Source organism: Arvicanthis niloticus, chromosome 1 (genome assembly GCF_011762505.2).
Source record: "Arvicanthis niloticus isolate mArvNil1 chromosome 1, mArvNil1.pat.X, whole genome shotgun sequence".
NCBI classification, from domain to species: Eukaryota; Metazoa; Chordata; class Mammalia; order Rodentia; family Muridae; genus Arvicanthis; species Arvicanthis niloticus.
In genome coordinates this window covers 117,182,792-117,202,933 of record NC_047658.1, presented here as the reverse complement: position 1 = coordinate 117,202,933, position 20,142 = coordinate 117,182,792, and the positions used below count along the sequence as shown (strand labels likewise).

At 46.1% G+C, this 20,142-nt stretch overlaps 1 protein-coding gene across 1 annotated transcript; it reads right to left on the bottom strand.

Annotated features, from left to right (window-relative positions):
* Positions 1 to 9,685: 9,685 nt before the first annotated feature.
* On the bottom strand, positions 9,686 to 20,138 carry Eef1g (eukaryotic translation elongation factor 1 gamma). Its single transcript, XM_034504576.1, has 10 exons — positions 19,921 to 20,138; positions 18,734 to 18,892; positions 17,879 to 17,942; positions 17,574 to 17,716; positions 17,136 to 17,279; positions 14,572 to 14,701; positions 14,153 to 14,357; positions 10,384 to 10,556; positions 10,165 to 10,289; positions 9,686 to 9,923 (listed from the first exon to the last, which is right to left on the bottom strand). The coding sequence occupies exons 1-10, from the start codon at positions 19,930 to 19,932 to the stop codon at positions 9,765 to 9,767; spliced, it is 1,314 nt and encodes a 437-aa protein (XP_034360467.1). The 5' UTR covers positions 19,933 to 20,138; the 3' UTR covers positions 9,686 to 9,764.
* Positions 20,139 to 20,142: the final 4 nt, after the last annotated feature.

Here is a 20,142-nt window from a genome sequence, read left to right as displayed (position 1 = left end):
GAATGGAGTCACCTATGCACCACACCACGGTCCTGTTCATCATTGCAGCGACACCAGTCAGGCCTGCAGCCCTTGGATGAGCCACGGAACTAACAGCTCGCCCTCTTCCGTAAACCCTGTCCCCCAAGCCTTTTGGGTGTTTTGTTTCGGGGAGGGAGCTCCGACTGTGTAGCCCCGGCTGCCCTGGAGCTGGCTAGAACCTGATAGTTCTACAGATTCGCCTGCCTCTGCCTCCATGGAATTAAAAGCATGAACCACTGTGTCCCAGTAGGCTTGAGGAACCCCAAGGTCCAGCTTTTTCTTTGCCCCCCAGTCCTTCCTCCCTTCCCACAGCTCCTCCCCCATATTCCCATCTGCAAGTTGCTGGGCTCCCCAATTTACAGCCATTTCCCACAGCCACGTCTAACTATATGTGGATTTTATTAAATGCTTAATGATGGGGTTGCAGCGATCTTCTGGCTACATCCCCCCTCCACACCTCCCTTTTTCTTCTTCTCTATGAGTTCTACCCTCCCTGGCAGGTGGCTACCCAACTGCCCACTCCAGTTTCTCTTCCTTCCCAAATGCCCCAAGAGAACTCAAGCTGGAGAACTGAGACGTTGGCCTGAGGCAGGAGCACCTTCGCTCCAAGATCATGAGTGGGCTGGGGCTGAGACCAGCCCTGCCCTGTCCTCTGAAATGGCAAACATGTTTACAGGCTAAAAATATCAGCCAAGACTACTGCCAGCCCTGGGGGCTGTGTCCAGGTCCAGTTACCACACAGGGCACAGGCGATGGGGGGAGGGAGACAACAGAAGGGAGTGATAGAGACCAGACACAGATATAATGCACACACCAGGGTGGAGAAATGTAGGTAGAAATTCAGACAGGCAAGGACATGCAAGGACAGGCAAAGCAGAGACTTGGCTACTAACCTCTCTCTCTCTCTCTCTCTCTCTCTCTCTCTCTCTCTCTCTCTCTCTCTCTCTCTCTCTTCCTCTCTTCCTCTCTTCCTCTCTCTCTCTTTCTCTCTCTTCCTCTCCCTCTCTCCCTCTCTTCCTCTCTCTCTCTCTCCCCCTTTCTCTCTCACTCTCTCCTCAAACCCACTAAACATCACAAACACACTATCAACAGGCTCAACACCCCCCCCCCCCAAATCCACTCCTTTCCCAGCAGTCACTAGGGTGAACTCATAGTGAGTTCCAGGCCACCCAGAGATACAAAGTAAGGATCAGACCAAAACACATTTCAAAAAATAAAACTCAAGAGCCAGTCGTTTCTTTTATTTAGTGTGCACAATCATGTGGAGGTCAAGGGACAACTTGTGGGAATCTGTTCTCTCCTTCCACTGAGATCAAAGAGGTCATGAGGCTTGGCGGCAACTACCTGAACAGGGTGAGTCACCGTAGCCCTCAATCATGACTGACTGCAACAGGGTCTTGCAATGTACTCCAGGCTATTCTGGAACTCACAGTGTAGGTTTGGTCATCCTCAAATGTACAACAGTTCTGCTTTAGCCTCTCAAACACTGAGATTACAAGTGTTCACCACATCGAGACATTTTATTTCATTCATTTTAGATGTTTACTTATACATTTATTGAGCCAGGAATGGTGGGTGGGACTTAACTTTAATCTTAGCACTCAAGAGATAATGACTGGCAAACTCTCGAGTTTGAGGCCAGCCTGGGCTACATAGTAAGACCCTATCTACATATAAATAGCATTTATTTCACCTCTTAAACCTTGACCAAGAATAAAATGAAGTACTGGCCAATCCTACTAGCCAGGTAATCCTGTTGACATTAAATCAATGCCTCCCTCCATAACAGTCAAGAGCGTTTGTTAGGTGTTTTGTGTATGAGTACTAGAAATCGAACCCAAGGCTTCTTATGTGAGAAATGAACAATGTACAATTGAGCTTCATCCCAGTCCTTGAAATTTAAGCACCAGAGAGACAGAGGCAGAACCACAAAAAGCAAATTTCTGCCCAGTGCAGTTGTCACTCTGAGGCTATCTGACCGAGACCCCTAAGACAGGGTTATCTGTGACCTTGGCTACATAGAATTCAAAGTAAGCCTGGACTACATAATACCTTGTCTCAAAAAAAAAAATGTAAATTTCTCCCTTTTTCTCTACCCAGACTCTCCCCCCAGAAGTCACCAGTTAATCAACTACCAACAAATAATTTTGAAAAGAATCTTCAACTGGGGGGTAATAGCACACACCTTTAATACCAGCATGCAGGAAGCAGAGGTAAGAGAATCTCTGAGTTTGAGGGCAGCCTGGTCTACAGATATCCTGAGTCCAGGATAGCTGAGGCTACACAGAGAAACCTTGTAGGGGTTGGGGGGGGGGTCTTCATTTTATTCCTTGAAAGAACAAGTTTTCTGATGCATGTTCAAATGGAAATTGATTTATCCCTAGGCTTCCAGAAAGGTGGCCATGATGTGATGTAAGCCCAAAGACATGGGGTATCTGCAAGGAGCATTCCGGGCAGGAGTGTTGGAGGAAGGAGGCTGGCACAGGAGAGGAAGAAAAAAATGAAGGGATGTGGGCACCAGGCACCTCAACTTTGCTGTACACTGCATCTCCAAGAGGGAGAGCTTCCTGGGCTCTGAGCCAATTGTATCTGCCCCAGTGTTTGTTCTGGCCACCCTTTTGGTCAACAGGGAAGAAGGCAGGAGGGCAAAGCTGGCTTTTGCCGCTGCTGTACAGGGATCACTGTCCAGACACTTCATTCAGGGTTAAGGATGCCAAGATTACCTGGTCAGGGCATAGTTCTGGGAACTGGCTCCTGTCCCATTCTAGGCTAAGAGGGAAAGGATAACCTCTATCCTTAAAATCCTTAAAGATTATGATCGTGCAGTTGGAACCAGACCTGAAGTTTCCTAATTAGCCCAGAGGAAGGGGTTGTTTTCAAGTTTTTAGACAGGTGTGACAATGGTTCCATGTCTGTAAATCTGAATGCTCAGTAGGGTGAGGCAGGAGGATCACTGAGTTCCAGGCCAGCCTAGATTATATAGTTCTAATGGGCTACAGAGTGAGACCTTTGTCTCAAAGAATCACATACAATTTTTTCAGTGTTTTAAGTGAAAATTCTAGCCCACCCCCAGCCCTCGCCATTCACCGCCAGCCCATGCCACAGATCCTTATCCCCACCATAATGCCCATTGTATGTGATTCTGCAGGAGATTTTCACATATTAGCTCATTTAATTCTCACATACCCTGAGAAGGAGGTACTTGATAAGGAAATAGTCTCAGAGGGGTTACTGATTTACCTATAAAGTCACACAGCTGGCAAAGGAAAAATTAAAATTCCCAGTCACATCTTACAGGGATTTTCCCTCTTCGGGTGCTCTGGGTGGGTGGGTGGGTGGGAGGCGCGGCCAGACATTCAGCAATCGCTCAGAAACAAGAATTGTTTATTTATTGTACTGCTAAAAGCCAGGGTCTCATCTATGCTAGGCAAACACTCCATCACTAGGATATATGCCCAGCCCTCAGTGACACGTTCATTTACTGAATGCTTTCTAAATAATAACTGGCTCCAAAACCCTTACTCCTTATAAAAATGTCTTGCCTCTCTCTCACATCTTCTCCAGAATGTCAGCCCCCAGGGAACAATTCCTCTACTTGTAGATCTTTGTTGCAGCTGCACAAACATTCTTGTCCATCCAACACTGGGCCCAGGACTTGTCAGTAGGTAATAAGGAACTCAGCAGGGTGGAATCCCTGACCTCCAGGTACTTAGCCCAGAAGGAATGGCTCAGAACGCTTTACCTTGTCTTCTCAGTTCCTTGCCACAACAATTTTCTGTTCAGAAAATGAAAAGCTGTTTTTCTATGCTGTCTTTTTTTCTGCTATCCCACACCCAACACCAGATGCAAGCCTCACACACACATACACACACACACACACACACACACACACACACACTTTAGAAGAATCCCCTTTGCCCTAACATTGTAAACAAACAAACAAACAAACAAACTTGTTTTCTTCAATTTCTTCAAGGTTTCAGACTCCTGTCAACACTGGCCTGGGTTTAGGTCAGCTGTAAGGGTGGCACTGGATTACCCTTCAGTCCTCCAGATTCACAAAGAAAGCTGCAGGAGCTCTAGGACTCATCACTGGGACAACCCAGTTTCCAGGAATGACGCTCCTACCCTGGGGGGTTCCCTGAAATGAAGGAGTCATGAGTATGTGTGTGATAAACCTTAGGCTCCTAGGTTGCCAAGCAACATGACTATGTTTTGTTCCTATTATGCCTGTTTCCATAGTAACCACAAAGGGGAGCTCTGTGGATGGGCCCTCTGCCAGGGGATTCCCCTTCCCCTCCCTTTTTGCCACAGTCCCTTTTTCTGAAACCAGTACATAAAAAAAAAAAAAAAAAAAAAAAAAAAAAAAAAAAAAAAAACCCAACAGCTTTTTAAGTGTGATCCTAGAAAGGAAGTCAAAGCATGCTGTCTGCAGTTTAGAAACAAACTCCTTCCCATTGAAGGTCCATTGGGATGGCAACCTTAAACACAGAAAAATGACTGGCAACCCTTCTGAGTACCACAGGGTTTTCCCAGTACCCACCTCCACCCACCAAGCCCCACCTAGCACTAGGGGACCCTGTTAAACAGGCCCTTCTCCATCCACTCCAAGCTCTTCCTAATCTATCATCTTTCCAAGCCAACCAATTGGTTCGTTCTGGAATCTAAACATCTCCTAATCAACTCTCAAACTCTGAACTATTCCCTCTTAAGCAAAATACAAAACCAAAAACAAGATTACTTTTCCCCAATTCAGTACAAATCCCAACCTGTACAAGATTACTTTTCCCCAATTCCCAAGATTACTTTTCCCCAATTCAGTACAAATCCCAACTAACCTCAGACTTCAAATAAGGATTTCCTGAATGGCTCAAAGTAATATGGGGAAACCCTTCATGGCCCTGGGTCCTAATGAAATCTTTAGGACCAGCTAGAGTTCAAGTTAAAGCTGGTTAGGGAACAAGAATGATGGTGCTGTCTTGATAGACAGAAGTCTTAGGAAGAGTATTTGGAGAAAGGAAAAGAGCTAAGCAGAGGGAAGGGTGGGTACCCACACCAGCAGTGGAGAGACTCCAGGCATGGGTGTGCTGTTGGAGATGGGGGGGCGGGGGGAGAAATGGAGGAAAAGCATGACTGCTTGAGAGGGGAGGAGGTAAGGAAGACACGTGCTCAGACTGGACAGGCAGCGTTGCAAATAGGAGCAAAGAGAGAATTAGCCCAGCCTGCTTTCCCTCCCTAAAGGGCCAAGGAGGAGCAGAGACACTGGGGAACACCAGTCTTGACTCTTCCTTGGAATCAGCTTTCTAACTTCCTCTGCCTTGGGGGGGGAGGGGGGAATGGGGGGGAGAAGGAATGCCAGCCTGGGTTTCCCTCCCTCTTCTGTTCACACTTCCCCTAGCTCAGCTTAAGATCAGGCTGAGAAGGAAGGGCCTAGGCTGCCCAGAGCCTGAGTCACCACATAGTTGAGGTTCCTGTCACTCACAGTCTTGCCTCTGCTACACCCTATGCCCTATGCCCGCCCCAGGACTTAGATTGCTGTAGCTGACCCTGCCCTGGGACTTGCTTCACTTCTAGGCTTCTTAGTAGAGTTCTGGGCTGCTAGAACCTTTAGAAGCTAGGTTCCTGCCCTCCAAAAGTTGCATTCTGTATCCACTGTAATTACCATCATCTTCTGAGAGAAGCATTCTCCTACTTAGGAGCAAAGGTGACTCAGTATGTGGCCACAAGAACTGAGACTTGGAAGTACGTGTGATAAGTCACTTCCCCTCTCCAGTTCATTGACATGTGAGTGAAATAAAGAATGACTTGAGATGGTCTTACTGACAACTCGAGTAAGGTACATTCTGTAAGGCTGAGTCAGAGAAATGGATGCTTCCTATTTGAAGAGTAGGGTAAAATGTGTGTTCACTAACCCCTGTCCTAACCTAACAGTAGAAACGAATGGGAATGGGTGGGGCAGGGCCAGGCTGAGGCATTGACAACACCCTAGGAACTGGGTGACTCAAGTCCCACATGGTGAAGGACTGGCTGTAAAGCGCATTATATAGCTCTGCAGTTTGTGAGTCAGGGGAGATGAGGTTCTCCTGACTGGCTAGGGTCCTGCTACAACAAACACTCAGTCTCCGGAGCTACAAAGTTGTCAGTCCTACCTCAGCCCCCACTTCCTATGATGGGAGCCCTTCTGCCTCCCTTTCCTGTTTGGCTGCTCTCTCCTCCTCCCATTTGACCTAGGTAACCCATTTCCTCAGCCCTCGAACCCAGTCCTCCTCAGCTTCCACAAGTTAGTTCCCTTGTGCCCTGCCATGTTCCCAACTGCCATTAGCTCTGCCCATCCTCACTGTCCACCCCCAACGCTGGCAGAACCAGCCAGATAATTGCAAAAGGGCTGAGCCAGCTAGAGGCCTTCACATGACAGCTGCTGCTGCTGCTGCTGCAAGGGGATGGGACAGCTGGAAATAGAGGCACATTCCATGGAAGATCCTATCAGAAAATAGTCCCAACAGCCTGACCACCCCAGCTCCTGGTCTGTGCAGTACCAGGGATGGGGATGTAGTTCAGCTGATAGGGTGCTTTCTTAGCATAAAGGAAGCCCTGGGTTCAATCTCTAGCATTATATAAGCCAGATTCAGGATCACACACCTGTAATCCTAACACTAAGGTGAAGGGAGAACAGAAGTACACGGTCACTCTCTGCTATGTAATGAAAAACCCTCTTAAAAAAAAAAAAAAAAAAAAAAAAAAAAAAAAACCACCAAACTATTATCATCAACGGGCTCCAAAAGCAGGTATCTAAGATGAACCAATACTATGTACCTAAGGGATTCAAAGTGACTAATGATACTCTGCAGACATCCCCAGAAGGATCTCAACCCCGAGCCCTAGGCACTTGAGCACAGGACACCCCAGAACTCCACTGGAGTTGAGACAGCCTCCTCTGGGATCCATGCCAGGCTGACTTAGTGCACACAGACAGGAGCAGGTGGTAGCTTCTCTTTCAGGGGCATCAATATTTCAGTGGCACAGCACTAGAGGAAGGGAGAAGAATGGGTGGGTGCCCTTAACTACATTCAAACACACAAAGGACCAGAACAAACTGGAATAGTGGTCTCCCACTTTGAGAGCCTGGGCAAGCTCTTAACAAGCCTCTTTAACAAAAGCCATCTGATGTATATAGCAGGATGGTCTAAGGAGTGCTGGTTGTCATAGAAACTATTAATTTCAGGGTGGGGCCCTCAAAACACTCCTCTTCAACACTCTAGAGCGTGTGCACCAGCGTACACACACACACACACACACACACACACACACACACTGCATCTTTCAAAGGGGGAAGTGGCACATTTGGGGCATGTGGGCAGCTGGTGGGCTGAGTTCAACACGGAGAACAGCAGCTGTCCAGACCTAAGTCAAGGCAGGACATGAATGGGGAAAAAAAAAAAAAAGAAAAAAAAGAAAAAGGACAATTCTAGGTCTATTCTGGAAGAACTTTACAGAATCTTAACATTTTAATAAGTGATTTATACAGAATTGCCAACAAAGCTAAAATAAAGAGCTGCTTCTGACCAGTATCTACTGGCTTATCTGCAAACTAAACCAAGGCTCGACATTTCCATTCACACTCCAGACTGTAAAGATTCTATCTGAGGCAACTGCAACTCTAGGCCCTGACCCCTCTCAAGTCTCTTTCAGCATCTCTGAGCTGAGATTCAGCCTGTTAGGTGGATATGATGGCCTCCTTCCACTAGCTCTGCACGATCACAGCCTGACCCATTCCCAACACCCCATTCCCTTATGCCCTTGACCCCTAACTTTGCCAGCTTGGTGGGTAGTGCTGCCAACCCTAGACAGTGACCAGTGGCAGAGAACTTCTCTGGCACACAGGGAAAACTACCTAGCACCCAGAGACATTCACAGGCTCATGCTTGTATTTGTGGCTGACAGTAGAGAGGACTAGGCTCTAACTAGATGCCTCCAGCCCAAGATGAGATGGAGGAAGGCCAGGCTGGCAGTGTGGTGACTCAGGCCTCCCCAGGGTAGGGCGGAACCCCAGATGTGCTTCCCCTTTCTGCACAAGGCCTCCCCCCTCCCTCGCCTCTTAGAAACTCTTGTTAACTCTTTCCTAGGGCTCCATCCCTAAAGCCTTCCATACCCTCTTCTCAAGATCTCTAACCCCTGTGCACTGGCCCTTTATCTAACAACCTGGCCACCTTCACCCTGCACCAAACCAAACCACCAGGGTTAGAAGCACTAAGCAGGATGTGCAGATGAGTCACCCTTCCTGCAGGCTCAGAGAGGAAGAGGAGCTGAAGGTGAGGGTCCCTGCCCACCTCCAGTCCAGATCAACAAGGTTGCTTGGCAGCCTGCCACACCCCGAAGAACTCTATCCTTTAACAGGCCTCTTCTTAGGCTAAGGCCTACCCCTTAAGTAGCACACAAAGTGGCCTTTTTGCCTCAATCTTCTGCTATTGAAAAATGAAAGACACCGAAAAGTAGCGATGATTACACAAGCAAAGGGGGTGGGAAATGGAATTTAGGAGTCTGACAGGTTCAGTGAGGTCCCAGCAACAAAGATATGGACACACCCCACACCAACATCTAGTACTGAGAATACCTGAGGCCAAACTGCACAGGAGAAAAGTTTGGATCTAGGCTTCAGGATGACACCTACTGGATTCAGCTGCCAGCTTCCACCTCAGATGTGTTTATCTAGAGTTACTGCGAACTGTCCCCAAACTTCCTTGTTAGAAAGCATGGATACCAAGCACCCAAACCTATAATCCTAACACTTGGGAAGCTGAAGCAGGGTCTAAGTCTGTAGCCAGCCTGGACCACACACACAGTAACAACTGTTTCAGAAACAAACTAGAGGCTAAAAGGTGGCTCAGCAGTGAAGAGACTTGCTCTTCCAGATGACCTGAGTTTAGTTCCCAGCACCTACACTGGGCAGCTCACAACTCCAGGGGCTCCAATGTCCTCTTCTGGCCTCCAGGGGTACCTGAACAATCATGTAGTATGTGCACACAAACACACACCTTTAAAACACAGGATATGACCAGAGCTGATCCACAGCCAGTGGGACTAACAGGCCAGTACCTATCTACATGGCTAGTCTTCTAGAGTGTTTGCAGCATTTAAACTGGACAGTGCCATCCAGCCACTCACCTACCTACTCTGTAAGGCATCTATGAGGAAATGAGACTTCCCTATCTTACCATTTTCTTCTGTAGAGCACTTAACTGCAATGGATAGATGTAGGCCCTATGAAAACACTGCACCATTTACATAAAGTTCCTAAGTTTGAGAACTACCTATGAGGTTACTCCAGAAACCCACCCATACAGAGAGCAGCAGCCATGAGAGAAAATGCCTCTGCATACCGTGAGCTACCCCTTAGCTCAGCAAACACTTTCTTCAATGGTTAGTCTGGGATATAGTTTCTAAGAATGTGGTAATAATTAAGCCTCATGTCACCACCCAGTCTGTTTCTCATCTTCCCCAGCTAGAACAGCATCACTGTAGGAAACAGGATAATACAGACAAAACTGAGGCCAGGCCTCTACTTCTGCTCTTCTGAAAACTTCTGCCCCGCCACAGTGATGTCTCAGGCATAGGCAAAAACTTTGAAGAAGCCACCAATCACAAAGGAGGCAGGACAGGAAAAAGGTCAATGTTCAGTTTCCTTTAATGACCCCCATCTCCCTTGAAGGGTAGGTGCAGGCAGCTAGGCGACTGGCAAGACATGTTCACTTGAAGATCTTGCCTTGATTGAAGGCTTTGCCCACGTGCTGGAAGGCCCCCTCCCAGGAAAAGTACTCTCGAACAAGGGTCTGGGTCTCCTCACTACCAGGATCCAGTTTCCGCCATGTATACGACTCATAGTCCACCTGCCAATCTGGACTCAGCTGAGGATTTTAAAAAAACAAAACAGTATAAAGGCATGAGGTTAGACAATGATACTCGACACTGAGGCACCATCTCCCTCTAGATTCTAGCTCAGACATATGGCAACAGATGCCAGGATTCACACTGAGGTGAACATACTTCCTAAGTTCAATCCAGAATTTTTCCTCCATACCCACTGGCCATGGCTCAAGACTCCTAGTTCCTCATATCATTGCCCACTCCTCCCAACACCTTCCTTACCGGAAAAGCAAGCTCTTGGCCTCGGAAGACCCATACGCCAGAAATGGAACTGCTATTGTTGGTTCCAAAGAGAATAACACTAGCAAAGGCATTCTTCCTCAGTTTGTCCAATCGCTGGAACATTCCTGGAGGGGAAAGGGGAGACTATATTTAGTCTCTGAAATCATGTCACCCACTACCTTGATCTTCTTCCTCCCAGACCCACCCCCTTCTTCTCACCAGTGATGAGGTTGCAACTCATGAAGGTCTGGGTGAGCTCTTCAGGGAAGCGGTACTCAGCATACCACAGGGACCAGCCATCTTTATCAAAGTGCTCCCAAAAATATGGCAGTGCCACAGAGAGGGTGTCCTCATTGGAGTACTTACGCTTAAACTCATCCAACACAAAGGTACTGAAGAGAAGGGAAAACATAGGAGGCCCATAAGGAGCAAGCCCTACTGAGACTGCAAAACATCTCCAAGCCAATGGCATTTTCATTTAGTACTGACTGGTATGAAGGAAACGGTCCCTGTAATGTGATGCAATTACAGACACTAATAGTGTAGGGTATTGAACTTGAAGTTCACCCATGCTTAGACAAAGTGCTATACATTCTAGTTACACCACCAGTCCTAGCTTTTGGAGGCAGGATCTTGTTTGTTATAGTCCCTGTGAAAGCCAAGGCTCAAGGCATCCTGTGAGCCCAGCAAGGATACAGCTGGTTGCTGCCCCCAGGTGGTGGCTAAGAGCAAGGTAGTCTTGTTTTTCTCTCTCTACCCTCTCCTGGACATTCACCAGGAGTCACCACAAGTCAATGCTCAAGTTTGAGACTCACCCAGAATCTCCCTCCCCACCACGCAGGCCTTCTCAGATTACTGGAACCAGAATTCTAGGGGAAAACAGCCACCTCAAATCTTTACACCCAGGTCCTCTAGTTCCTCTCTGTCCACTAACAAGTTCGCATACTAAAAAGCTCTTAGGTCCAGGTTATCTTCAAAGTAACTTGACACTCAAGGTCAGCTGCCAAGAAAGCTAGCCAGCATAGGCACAGGAGGAATTACTTTCCCATGGCTCAGGCCCTAGCTTTTTTTTTCTTCCTCTGCAATTATAAATTGGTTCCAAACCATCTTTAACTCCAGTTTCAGGGGATGTGCCACCCTCTACCCTCTTCTGACTTCCTGAGTCATTAGGCATGCACATGATGAAATAAAAATAAATCTATAGAAACTATTAAAAACTGAATACTGACATAAGAAAATCTATAATCTCAGTAAGTGGGATAACTAATATTTTATGTCCTTTCCTTTGGCCTTTGTGTTTCCACAGATGCAGCCATGAGTTACTAAGTTTTGTGTGCAACAATTTAAGTGTGACATGCTAGGAATAATTTTTACCAGGTGTGGTAGAGCACACCATAATCCTAGCATTTGAGAAACAAAGATCATGGGTTCAAAAACTGCCTGGAATCCTATGTAAAAAGAAACTTTAGCAGCTAAGTAATCTTGTATTACATAAATGTGCTACAACCTATGTGAAAAAATATTTTAGCAGCTAAGTAACCTTGTATTACATGGATGTGCTATAACCTGTTAAATAAAATGAATTAGCAGAATGGTTTAAATTATTAGCATAAATACTGCTGCAAATTGGTGGTTGTGCCATACTCAGTGCTTGGGAGGTAGCAACAGAAGAATCAAGAGTCCAAGGTCATCATCCTCAGACACAAGGCAAGCTCCAAGGCCAGCCTGAGTTACACAAGACAGTGACTCAAAAGCTACAATTTAAGGTTGTTTCACTCAGTCTCACAACTTCTAAGCTATATTGTTACCTTTCATTTCACAGCTGAGGTTAAATGGTAAAACTTGTCCAAGATTACTTTGTAGCAAAGTCAGAAATCTGCCCTCTAACCATAGGTCTCAGATTGGCCTCCAAATGTCTAGAAAACAACTCATCTGAGAGACCTAAAAGCCTCAAACCCTCCTCCTTCCAGCCAAAATGTATGACTAGAAATTTCTTCAGACTCCATGTCCTGCCCTTCCCCCAAATAATGCAGTTCAAGTGTGGTCTGCATCTGTAATCTCGGCAAAGGGATGATAACAAGACCCTACCTCAAAAGCTAGGACTTAGACTTTGTCTAAGCACCTGTGAAGCTCCAAGTTCAATACCCAACACTCTAAAACCACACAACAATAAACATGACTAGAATGAAACCTTGAACAAATGATAGTTCAATTGCTGGTTTCAATTTTATGACATTAAAAAGGCCTAAAGGATGTTGACTAAATATGGTAGCACACTTTAATCCCAGCACTCAGGAGGCAGAAGCAGGCAAATCTGAGTTTTAGGACAGCAAACCAACAACAAACAGAAAGTCCTAATGGGAAAACACTATTGGCATCCCATCATGGTAACACACAAAATAGACATTAAATAAACATCCTCACAGGTACATAAAAGAACAAGCAAGAAGGCTCAGTGGTTAAAGGTACTTGCCTTTGATCCCCAAGACTCATGTGGTAGAGACACAACTGACCTCATTCAAATTGTCCTGACTTCCATACACATCAATCCTGCACCTCTACGTAGGGCTGGCAAAAGCAGGCACACACTCACACATAAATTGTAAAAAATATATTTTTAAGGAAAAAAGGCAGAAAGATCAAAGCTGTTCAAAGATTCTGTTTTATTTTGCTTTATTCCCTGTCCATAAAACATAGACCAACTTACTATGCTTAAGTGTCTAGATTACAACAGCATATGTTAAATACATTATAGATTTATTTTTTACACAACAAAACTTTGCTCATTAAATCTATCCTTGTGCAAGGCTGGGGGTTAGTTACTTGAGTTCCAAACTCAATGTATACTTTAAAGAGCAGGGCTGCGGATGTCCTGAGAGGCTGAGCAATTTTCTTAAATGAACCTGAGTTCCACAGCCAGCACCTTCCAAATCTTCCATGCACACACACAACTTAAACAGCAGCTACAGCTGGACAGTGGTAGTGTACACCTTGAGTCCCAGCAGTTGGGGGTCAGAGGCAGGAGGATCTCTGAGTTCGAGGCCACCCTGGTCTTCAGAATGAGTTCCAGGACAGTCAGAGTTACAGAAAAATCGCTGCCTCGAGCCCACTCCCCATTCCTCAAAAAAGAAAAAGAAAAGCTACCAAAGTCTTCTCTGCAATTTCCAACTCTACAGCCAGAGTACTTCTATATGCTGGTTTACAAGGCAATCACTTAAAACATCACAAAATGCTGGGCGGTGGTGGTGCACGCCTTTAGTCCCAGCACTTGGGAGGCAGAGGCAGGCGCATTTCTGAGTTCGAGGCCAGCCTGGTCTACAGAGTGAGTTCCAGGACAGCCAGGGCTACACAGAGAAACCCTGTCTCGAAAAACCAAAAAAACATCACAAAATGTAGGTAGGTCAAAAATAAGTCTGCATGGCTGCTCTTTAGCCAACTTGACCAGGCTAAATAAAATGAGTGGACCCAGCATTCATGTCTCTCTGCTCGCTGACCATGCCTGGTTGCCATCAAACCATGAGACAAAATAATCCTTCCCTTTGGTTGTTTTTTCTCAGTTGTCCCAGCAATGAAAAAAGTAGTATGAAACAGACCAGTATAGTAGTGCAAAGAAGGTGGCTTTGGGAAGGGCAGAGAATGTGGTCAGAAAAGCAGAGATGCTAGACTAAGACTGTCTCTGAGCCAGTGAGACCCTATCTGAAAAACAAACCAACCAACCAACCAACCATATACACATCCTCTCTCTCTCCACTTTAAACACACTTTTGCCCTTCCTTTAGAAAGAAAATTCCAAGAGGCTGAGGACATGGCTCAGTGGGTCAAGTGCTTACTCTGAAAGCACGAGAAGCTGAATTCAGATCCTCAGCACAACCTGGACTATACAAGACCTGGACTACACTTACAGCCATCAGTATTTTAGCAACCTAAAACTGTAGCCCTAGATGTGTGTGAGAAGAACAAAGGTTAAGAATACCTTCCAACAGCTTACCTCTTGGGCAGGTGAGCGAAAGGGTCCTTGGCCTTGGGCTCAGCAGCCAATGCCTGCTCACACTCATCCATCTCTTCCTCAGGAGCTGGGGCAGCTGCCTTTTTTTCCTCTTTCCGCTCAGCCTGGGGCTTCTGTTTCTCTTCTCGTGAACCCTTTTCTTTCCTTGGGGTATCCTTTTTAGGCTGGCTCTCTGCAAACTTCTTAGCTGGCAAAGGAGGGAAGTAAATATATAGTCTCTTTCTTTTTTCCTCCAAACCAGACAAGCAGGGAAAAGGTTATGGCTAGTACAGCCAACTGTAAATGCCAGTTACTGTGTGGTATTCTGTAGGTGAACAAACGCCAAAGGCTATGCAAATCAAGGGGCTGACAGGAGCAAAGTGGACCATGATCCTATCACATGCCCAGTCTCTTAGACTTACCATCAAACTGGGCCATCTTCTCACACAGCTTCACCTCCCCCAAGATAGCCCTGAACTGGGGCTGGTTAATGCAGGTAAGGAACCATCGGTTGGTATTGGGGAAGGCCTGGCGAAAAGAAGGCTCTAAGACCTACCAGGACGGAATGACAGAAACAAAATCAACAATGGAAAGGTCATGAACAGATTTCAAACCAGAGCACAAGACCCTTACCTCCAGGTCCACTTTCCTCTCCATGCCCTGATATCAGAACCTTAAATGACTACATTTCCTGGAAGACTCCTTTTCAAAGAAAAAGTATATTTTTTAAACGTGTATGAGTATTTTGCCTACATATACATGTATACTACAATGTATGTGCAGCGTTCCCTGAAGCCGTAAGACAGTGTTAGGATCCCTTAGAACTGGAGCTGCAGGTGACTGAGGCATTATACGGGTGCTGGTAATTAAACCCTGGTCCTCTGGAAGAGTGGCCAGTGCCTTTTACCACTTAACTGTTGAGCTATCTCTCTAGTCTCCTTTTCTTGTTTTTTTTTTTCAGTCAGTTTTATTACATAACCCAAGTGAGCCTTCCACATCAGGATCCTCCTGTCTCCATCCTGCTGTGCTGGGATTACAGGAGCTTCTTCTCCACTGTCTTTGTAGTTCACTTTAAAAGGATAGCTGTTCCCATTCCTTCATGTACTATTATTCTATTAATGATTTAATACTTTGCTTTTTTCTTAATTCTTAAGTCTATTCTTAATTTTTAAATTTTCATGCCAACAAAATTTTCAACTTTCAAAATTTTCAAATTGAAAAGTTAAGGCAGGCATGGTGGATCATGTCTTTAATCCCAGCACTCAGAAATCAAGGCAGAGGCAGGCAGATCTCTGAATTTTAGGGCAGCATAGTCTAAGAGAAACCCTGTCTCCACCTGCAGCCCCAAAAGGTTGAAAGGTTGTAATAGAGCCTATGTATGAAGAGTACCAGGGCTAGGAATGTGACCCAGCACTGGGTCAAGGTACTGGGTTCCAACCCAGCACCCAAACGGGGTAGAGGAGGGTGACTACTGACATATTTTGCTAAATAAGACAACCCCCCCCCAAAAGACACTTCATGTGTGAAGTTAGGAATGGAACACAGAGCATGTCAGGGAAATCCCTGGGCTCCACTCTAGCCCCACACTGCAACTGTAACTAATAACTAACATCAATGACACAACCAAAGGGAAGGCTAAAGGACTAGAGTGTAGCTCAGCAACAGAACAGTCCTTCAAACTCCTTCACCGACAAACTTACTATTCCCTCTAAAAATGTTTAAGATTTCATTTTTATGTGTATTAGTCTTTGACCACATAAGTCGTAAGACACTGGCTCCCGAGCCGGAGTTATATAGCTTTTAGCTGCCATTTGTGTATTGGGAAATGAACATAAAACTTCTGCAAAATCAAGCACTCTTCAAGTGCGGAGCAATCTCTTCAGCCCCACACCACCATCTTAAAACTTCTTGTTTTTATTTTTATGTATATGGGTGTCTCGCCTGTGTGTTGTCTATGCACCACATGCATTCCTAGTGCTCACGGAAAGCCAAACAGGGCATCAGATCTTTTGCAAATGGAGTTACAGTGGTGAGGAATCATGTGGGTGCTGAGAATCCAGAGTCCTCTGGAAGAGCAGCAAGCATTTTTTTAAGCATTGACTCATCTCTCCAGCCCCTGTCATTTTCTACTTTGCCAAAAGAGGAGGGGGTAGGAGGGTAAATCTTGTCATGGAGACATGATTAGTCAGGTACTGCAAGTTCTGCAATACTTGGGATATACTTGAGCACTTGCTAGCTGTGTGTTGTGGACTTGGAAGCATCACAATGAACCCTGTGAGGCATGTTGTCTGGCAAACGATGAATTTTTTTTCCTTTGTTCTCATCGGACTGTAATTCTGAACCAGAATGTGTCCAGAGCTGCTGCCTAAAATCAGCAGTAAAATACTTTAAAAAAAAAAAAAAAAAAAAAAGGGGGGGGGGGAGGGTCCTGGCTACCTGGTTTGATTCCCAGCACCTATATAGTAGCTCACAACCATCTGTAACTCAAGCTCCTTGGGATATGCATACATACACACACATATGCAAATACACATAAGTAGAAATCTCAAAAATACATATCACCTTGAATTTATCACAGATAAATAACTATGAGAATCTTTATACCACTGCATCCTTAAACAATGAAGCCAAGACAGAGGCTAGAATCTGCCTCCAAAAGCCCTTGCTGCTGCAGTCACCATCCTGGTCGCTCATATCTTTGATTTTTACTTTCTATTTTTGGTATCACTATGTAGCCTAGAGTGGTCTTATACAGGAGTGATTCTTCTGTCTCAGCATCTCAAGTACTGGGATTACAAGTATGAGCCACCATACCCAGCCTTTACCCATCTTTAATAAGATGGAAACAATCACAGTTCTCAATGCTAGGAACCCTACAGGCTGTATTGGTCTGTCCTAAGCAGAACCATGGGTACCCCAGTATAACAGGGGTACCCTGTTAGAATTTGACAGGTCTAACCCCTGTCAAATGGGATATAAACCTTACCTGTTTATAGAGCCACAACAGGGTGCAGACAACTGTGATATCAGCCAGTGTCACTCGCTCACCCACCAGAAAAGTCCGTGTCTTCAAGTGAGTGTCCAGCAGCCCCAGGATTCGCTTCACCTCCTCTTTTGCATTTTCAGTGGCCTGTTGTTTTGAATATTCATACTTAGTGGATAACAAGTCCCATTCCTCATATCCCCCACCAACAGAACTAAAGAAGCCACTTAATCAGCACTGACTCAACCCCCAGCCTCTGTCATTAGACTCTAGAATCAGTTGAGATTTATCAGAAATGAGTCATTCATGTTAAATCTCTTCATGGTCATCATGACTGCCCACATGCTCCTGGTATCTTTTTCCTTCATCTATTTCCCAGTCCCAAAATGTAGGCTCTGACTCCATCTCTGCCCCAGCTTCTCCCCAAGCTCCAAAGCGTACCTGTTTGTTGTGGTGCATAATGCCCAAGGTGGGGAACACCCAGGTGCTAGCTGGAGGGACGATGTCACTGTCAGCAAAGCTCACCCACTGCACCACCTGAGCTGCAGCCTCAGGCGTACTTCCCCGCAGCTCCTCATTGCTTACTGCAAAGGCAGAACATACAGCTTAGAACTTTGACATCATGCCAAAACCCAAGTCTCTGATTCCACCTTGTCCACTGCAGCCACTTCTACAGCCTGACCCACTGCAGCCACTTCTACAGCCTGACCCCCAGACCCTCTTACTCTTGCATCCCCACAAATTACCATAATAGGCGATGGCATTACTCTCAAACACACAGAATCCATCATCACCCTCAAATGCTGGAACCTGGGGAGAAAGTAGTGGAAAATACAAAAATCACAGGGATTTCTCAGTAGCTAATTCTCCGGGTTGAATTGTTCTAAATAATATATTAAGACAGACAACTCTTGCTATACAAATTCATGACATCTCGAGCTCAGAAATGAAAAATACTTAGTGTCCCTTATGATATGAATTCACAATGGCTGAAATTCAAACATAGCTGAAACGAGGTGCCCCATACCCTTAATCCCAGGAGTTTTGTCTGGACCAGCCAGAGTTAGTGAGACCCCCCCCCACCTCAAAATAAATTCAGATATGGATGCCATCTGACAATCCTCCAGCGTCACCGCCCAAAGCACTTGCCCTCCTCCATATTTAGCTTTGGATATTTAGCTCTACTAAAGCTCTTTGGGATAAGAATCCAACTCTCAAGACTTACTTAATATATGTGTACTGAAAATACACTTTATCCCACAATTATAAACCAGGTCTGTAATTCCTGACAGTCACGGAACAGCTGTGAATTTCCCTTCATAAACACACATACCTCCAATGTTTTTTTTTTTTTCTTTAGAGATAGGGTCTTACTATACTGTATAGGCTTACTTCTCACAATCTGCCTCAGTCTCTGGAATACTGTAATAACCAGAAGCTTTCAAATATCTTTCTTTCCCTTTAGACAGCCAAGTTCAGGGACTTTCATAGGTTACATCCCTGGCCCCATAAAATTTCTTTAAAAAAAAAAAAAATCAAATATATCACGGAGGCCATCTCTAGAATTGAATTCTAGGGATCCCTGCTGCTTCCCTACTCACCTTGCCGGCAGGAAATTTTCGGAGAAATTCAGGGGTGCGGTTGGTTTGGCCAAAGTGGAAGTGGGGTGGTGCGGAGAGCACGCGGACCTGAGCCCCGCTGTACTGAGCAGCAATGAGGGCCTTGAAGGCCCTCCAGTTTTCAGGGTATGTGTACAGGGTCTACAAGAGAAGGGGTGAAGGATGGACTTAAGTAAAGGAGTCCTGAATGCCACTCCCCATGCACACTTCCATGCAATTCCAATGTGCACCGCTCAGTTTCACTACTAGTGAACCAAATTAACCAAGTATGCTCTATGTAATCAGAGTACTCTGAAATACCAAGAAGTAGAACATACCAGCTGCTAAATAAAGCTTACCGACAGATGTGACCTCTCTTAAGGACATCTCTAGAAGCATTCTTCCCTTCAAAACTCCTGGTCCCATTAGACTCCCATCTGCCTAAACACCCGCACACACTCACACCCACCCATCTCTCCCAGAACCCTTGTTTCATTCATTTGTGATGACCCAGCGTCTAACTACTTCCAGGCTGTTATCACTTCAAAAGCACACACATAGACCAAGACAAGAGATTTCAAAGCTCCCCTCTGAATCGCCACGTTGAATTCTAATGCTCACCAGTTGTTCTTCCTAAAAGACCTTTCTTTGCACGTCTCGAATTAACATCCCTCTGGTCCTGTCCTGCAGTAAGTTCCCAGTTGTCTCCCTACTAGAATCTCACCAACAGGGTCCAAATGGACTCATTTCACTGTTCCTTTAGTCCTCTGGCTCTCAAACCTCCCCGAAGGTCAACTCCAACTGGGCCAGTCTCCCCTTTCCACAAAGACCCTCTCCTTTTCGCTGTCCTCGTTGCTGACCCACAAAACGGTGGCAAAAGTTCCACTAACCTGCGCAGACACCTCATCTCAAAATGGCAGTGAAGCTAAACGCACTTTTTAAAGGTCCCGACAGTGGAGACCCAGCATCTCGTTTTCTCCTCCAGCCCAGAACGTTCCACCTCTGGCCTCCAAGCCCCAGCCTCAGTTCCCCTCCAGGCCCTAGGAACCCTGCTCTCCGACCGTACGGCCTGTGGACCCCAGATCGGCTCTCGGCTTGGGCCTGAAACTCCCCTGGCGCCGACTGGCCCGACTCAGGCAAAGGATGGCGGTGGATAGGGGGACCCGAAGCACTGGAGCCGGCAAACTTACCCCAGCCGCCATGGTGATTCCGCAGAGAAAGGGGGTGGGGCTGTCGGTGCTGCCGCAAAGTAAGCCGCAAGGGAGACAAGGGAGGAGGGAAGGAGAGAGCGGTGTGGAAACAGCGGCCGGAAAGCGAGGACGGCATAAAAGGCATACGCACGACAGTTCCGTCTCCAGCAGCGCTGAGTTGGAAAAAGCAAGGGGTGGGGCCGCTGCCTGGAGCGCAAAGAG

What these genes read in the sequence shown, in the direction of transcription:
- Eef1g (XM_034504576.1), bottom strand. An exon ending in TTCGCTCACCTGCCCAAGAG is followed by an intron (nt 10,557 to 14,152) that starts GTAAGCTGTTGG and finishes CCTTCTCTTCAG; the next exon opens with TACCTTTGTGTTGGATGAGT. An exon ending in GCCAAGAGCTTGCTTTTCCG is followed by an intron (nt 9,924 to 10,164) that starts GTAAGGAAGGTG and finishes TAAAATCCTCAG; the next exon opens with CTGAGTCCAGATTGGCAGGT.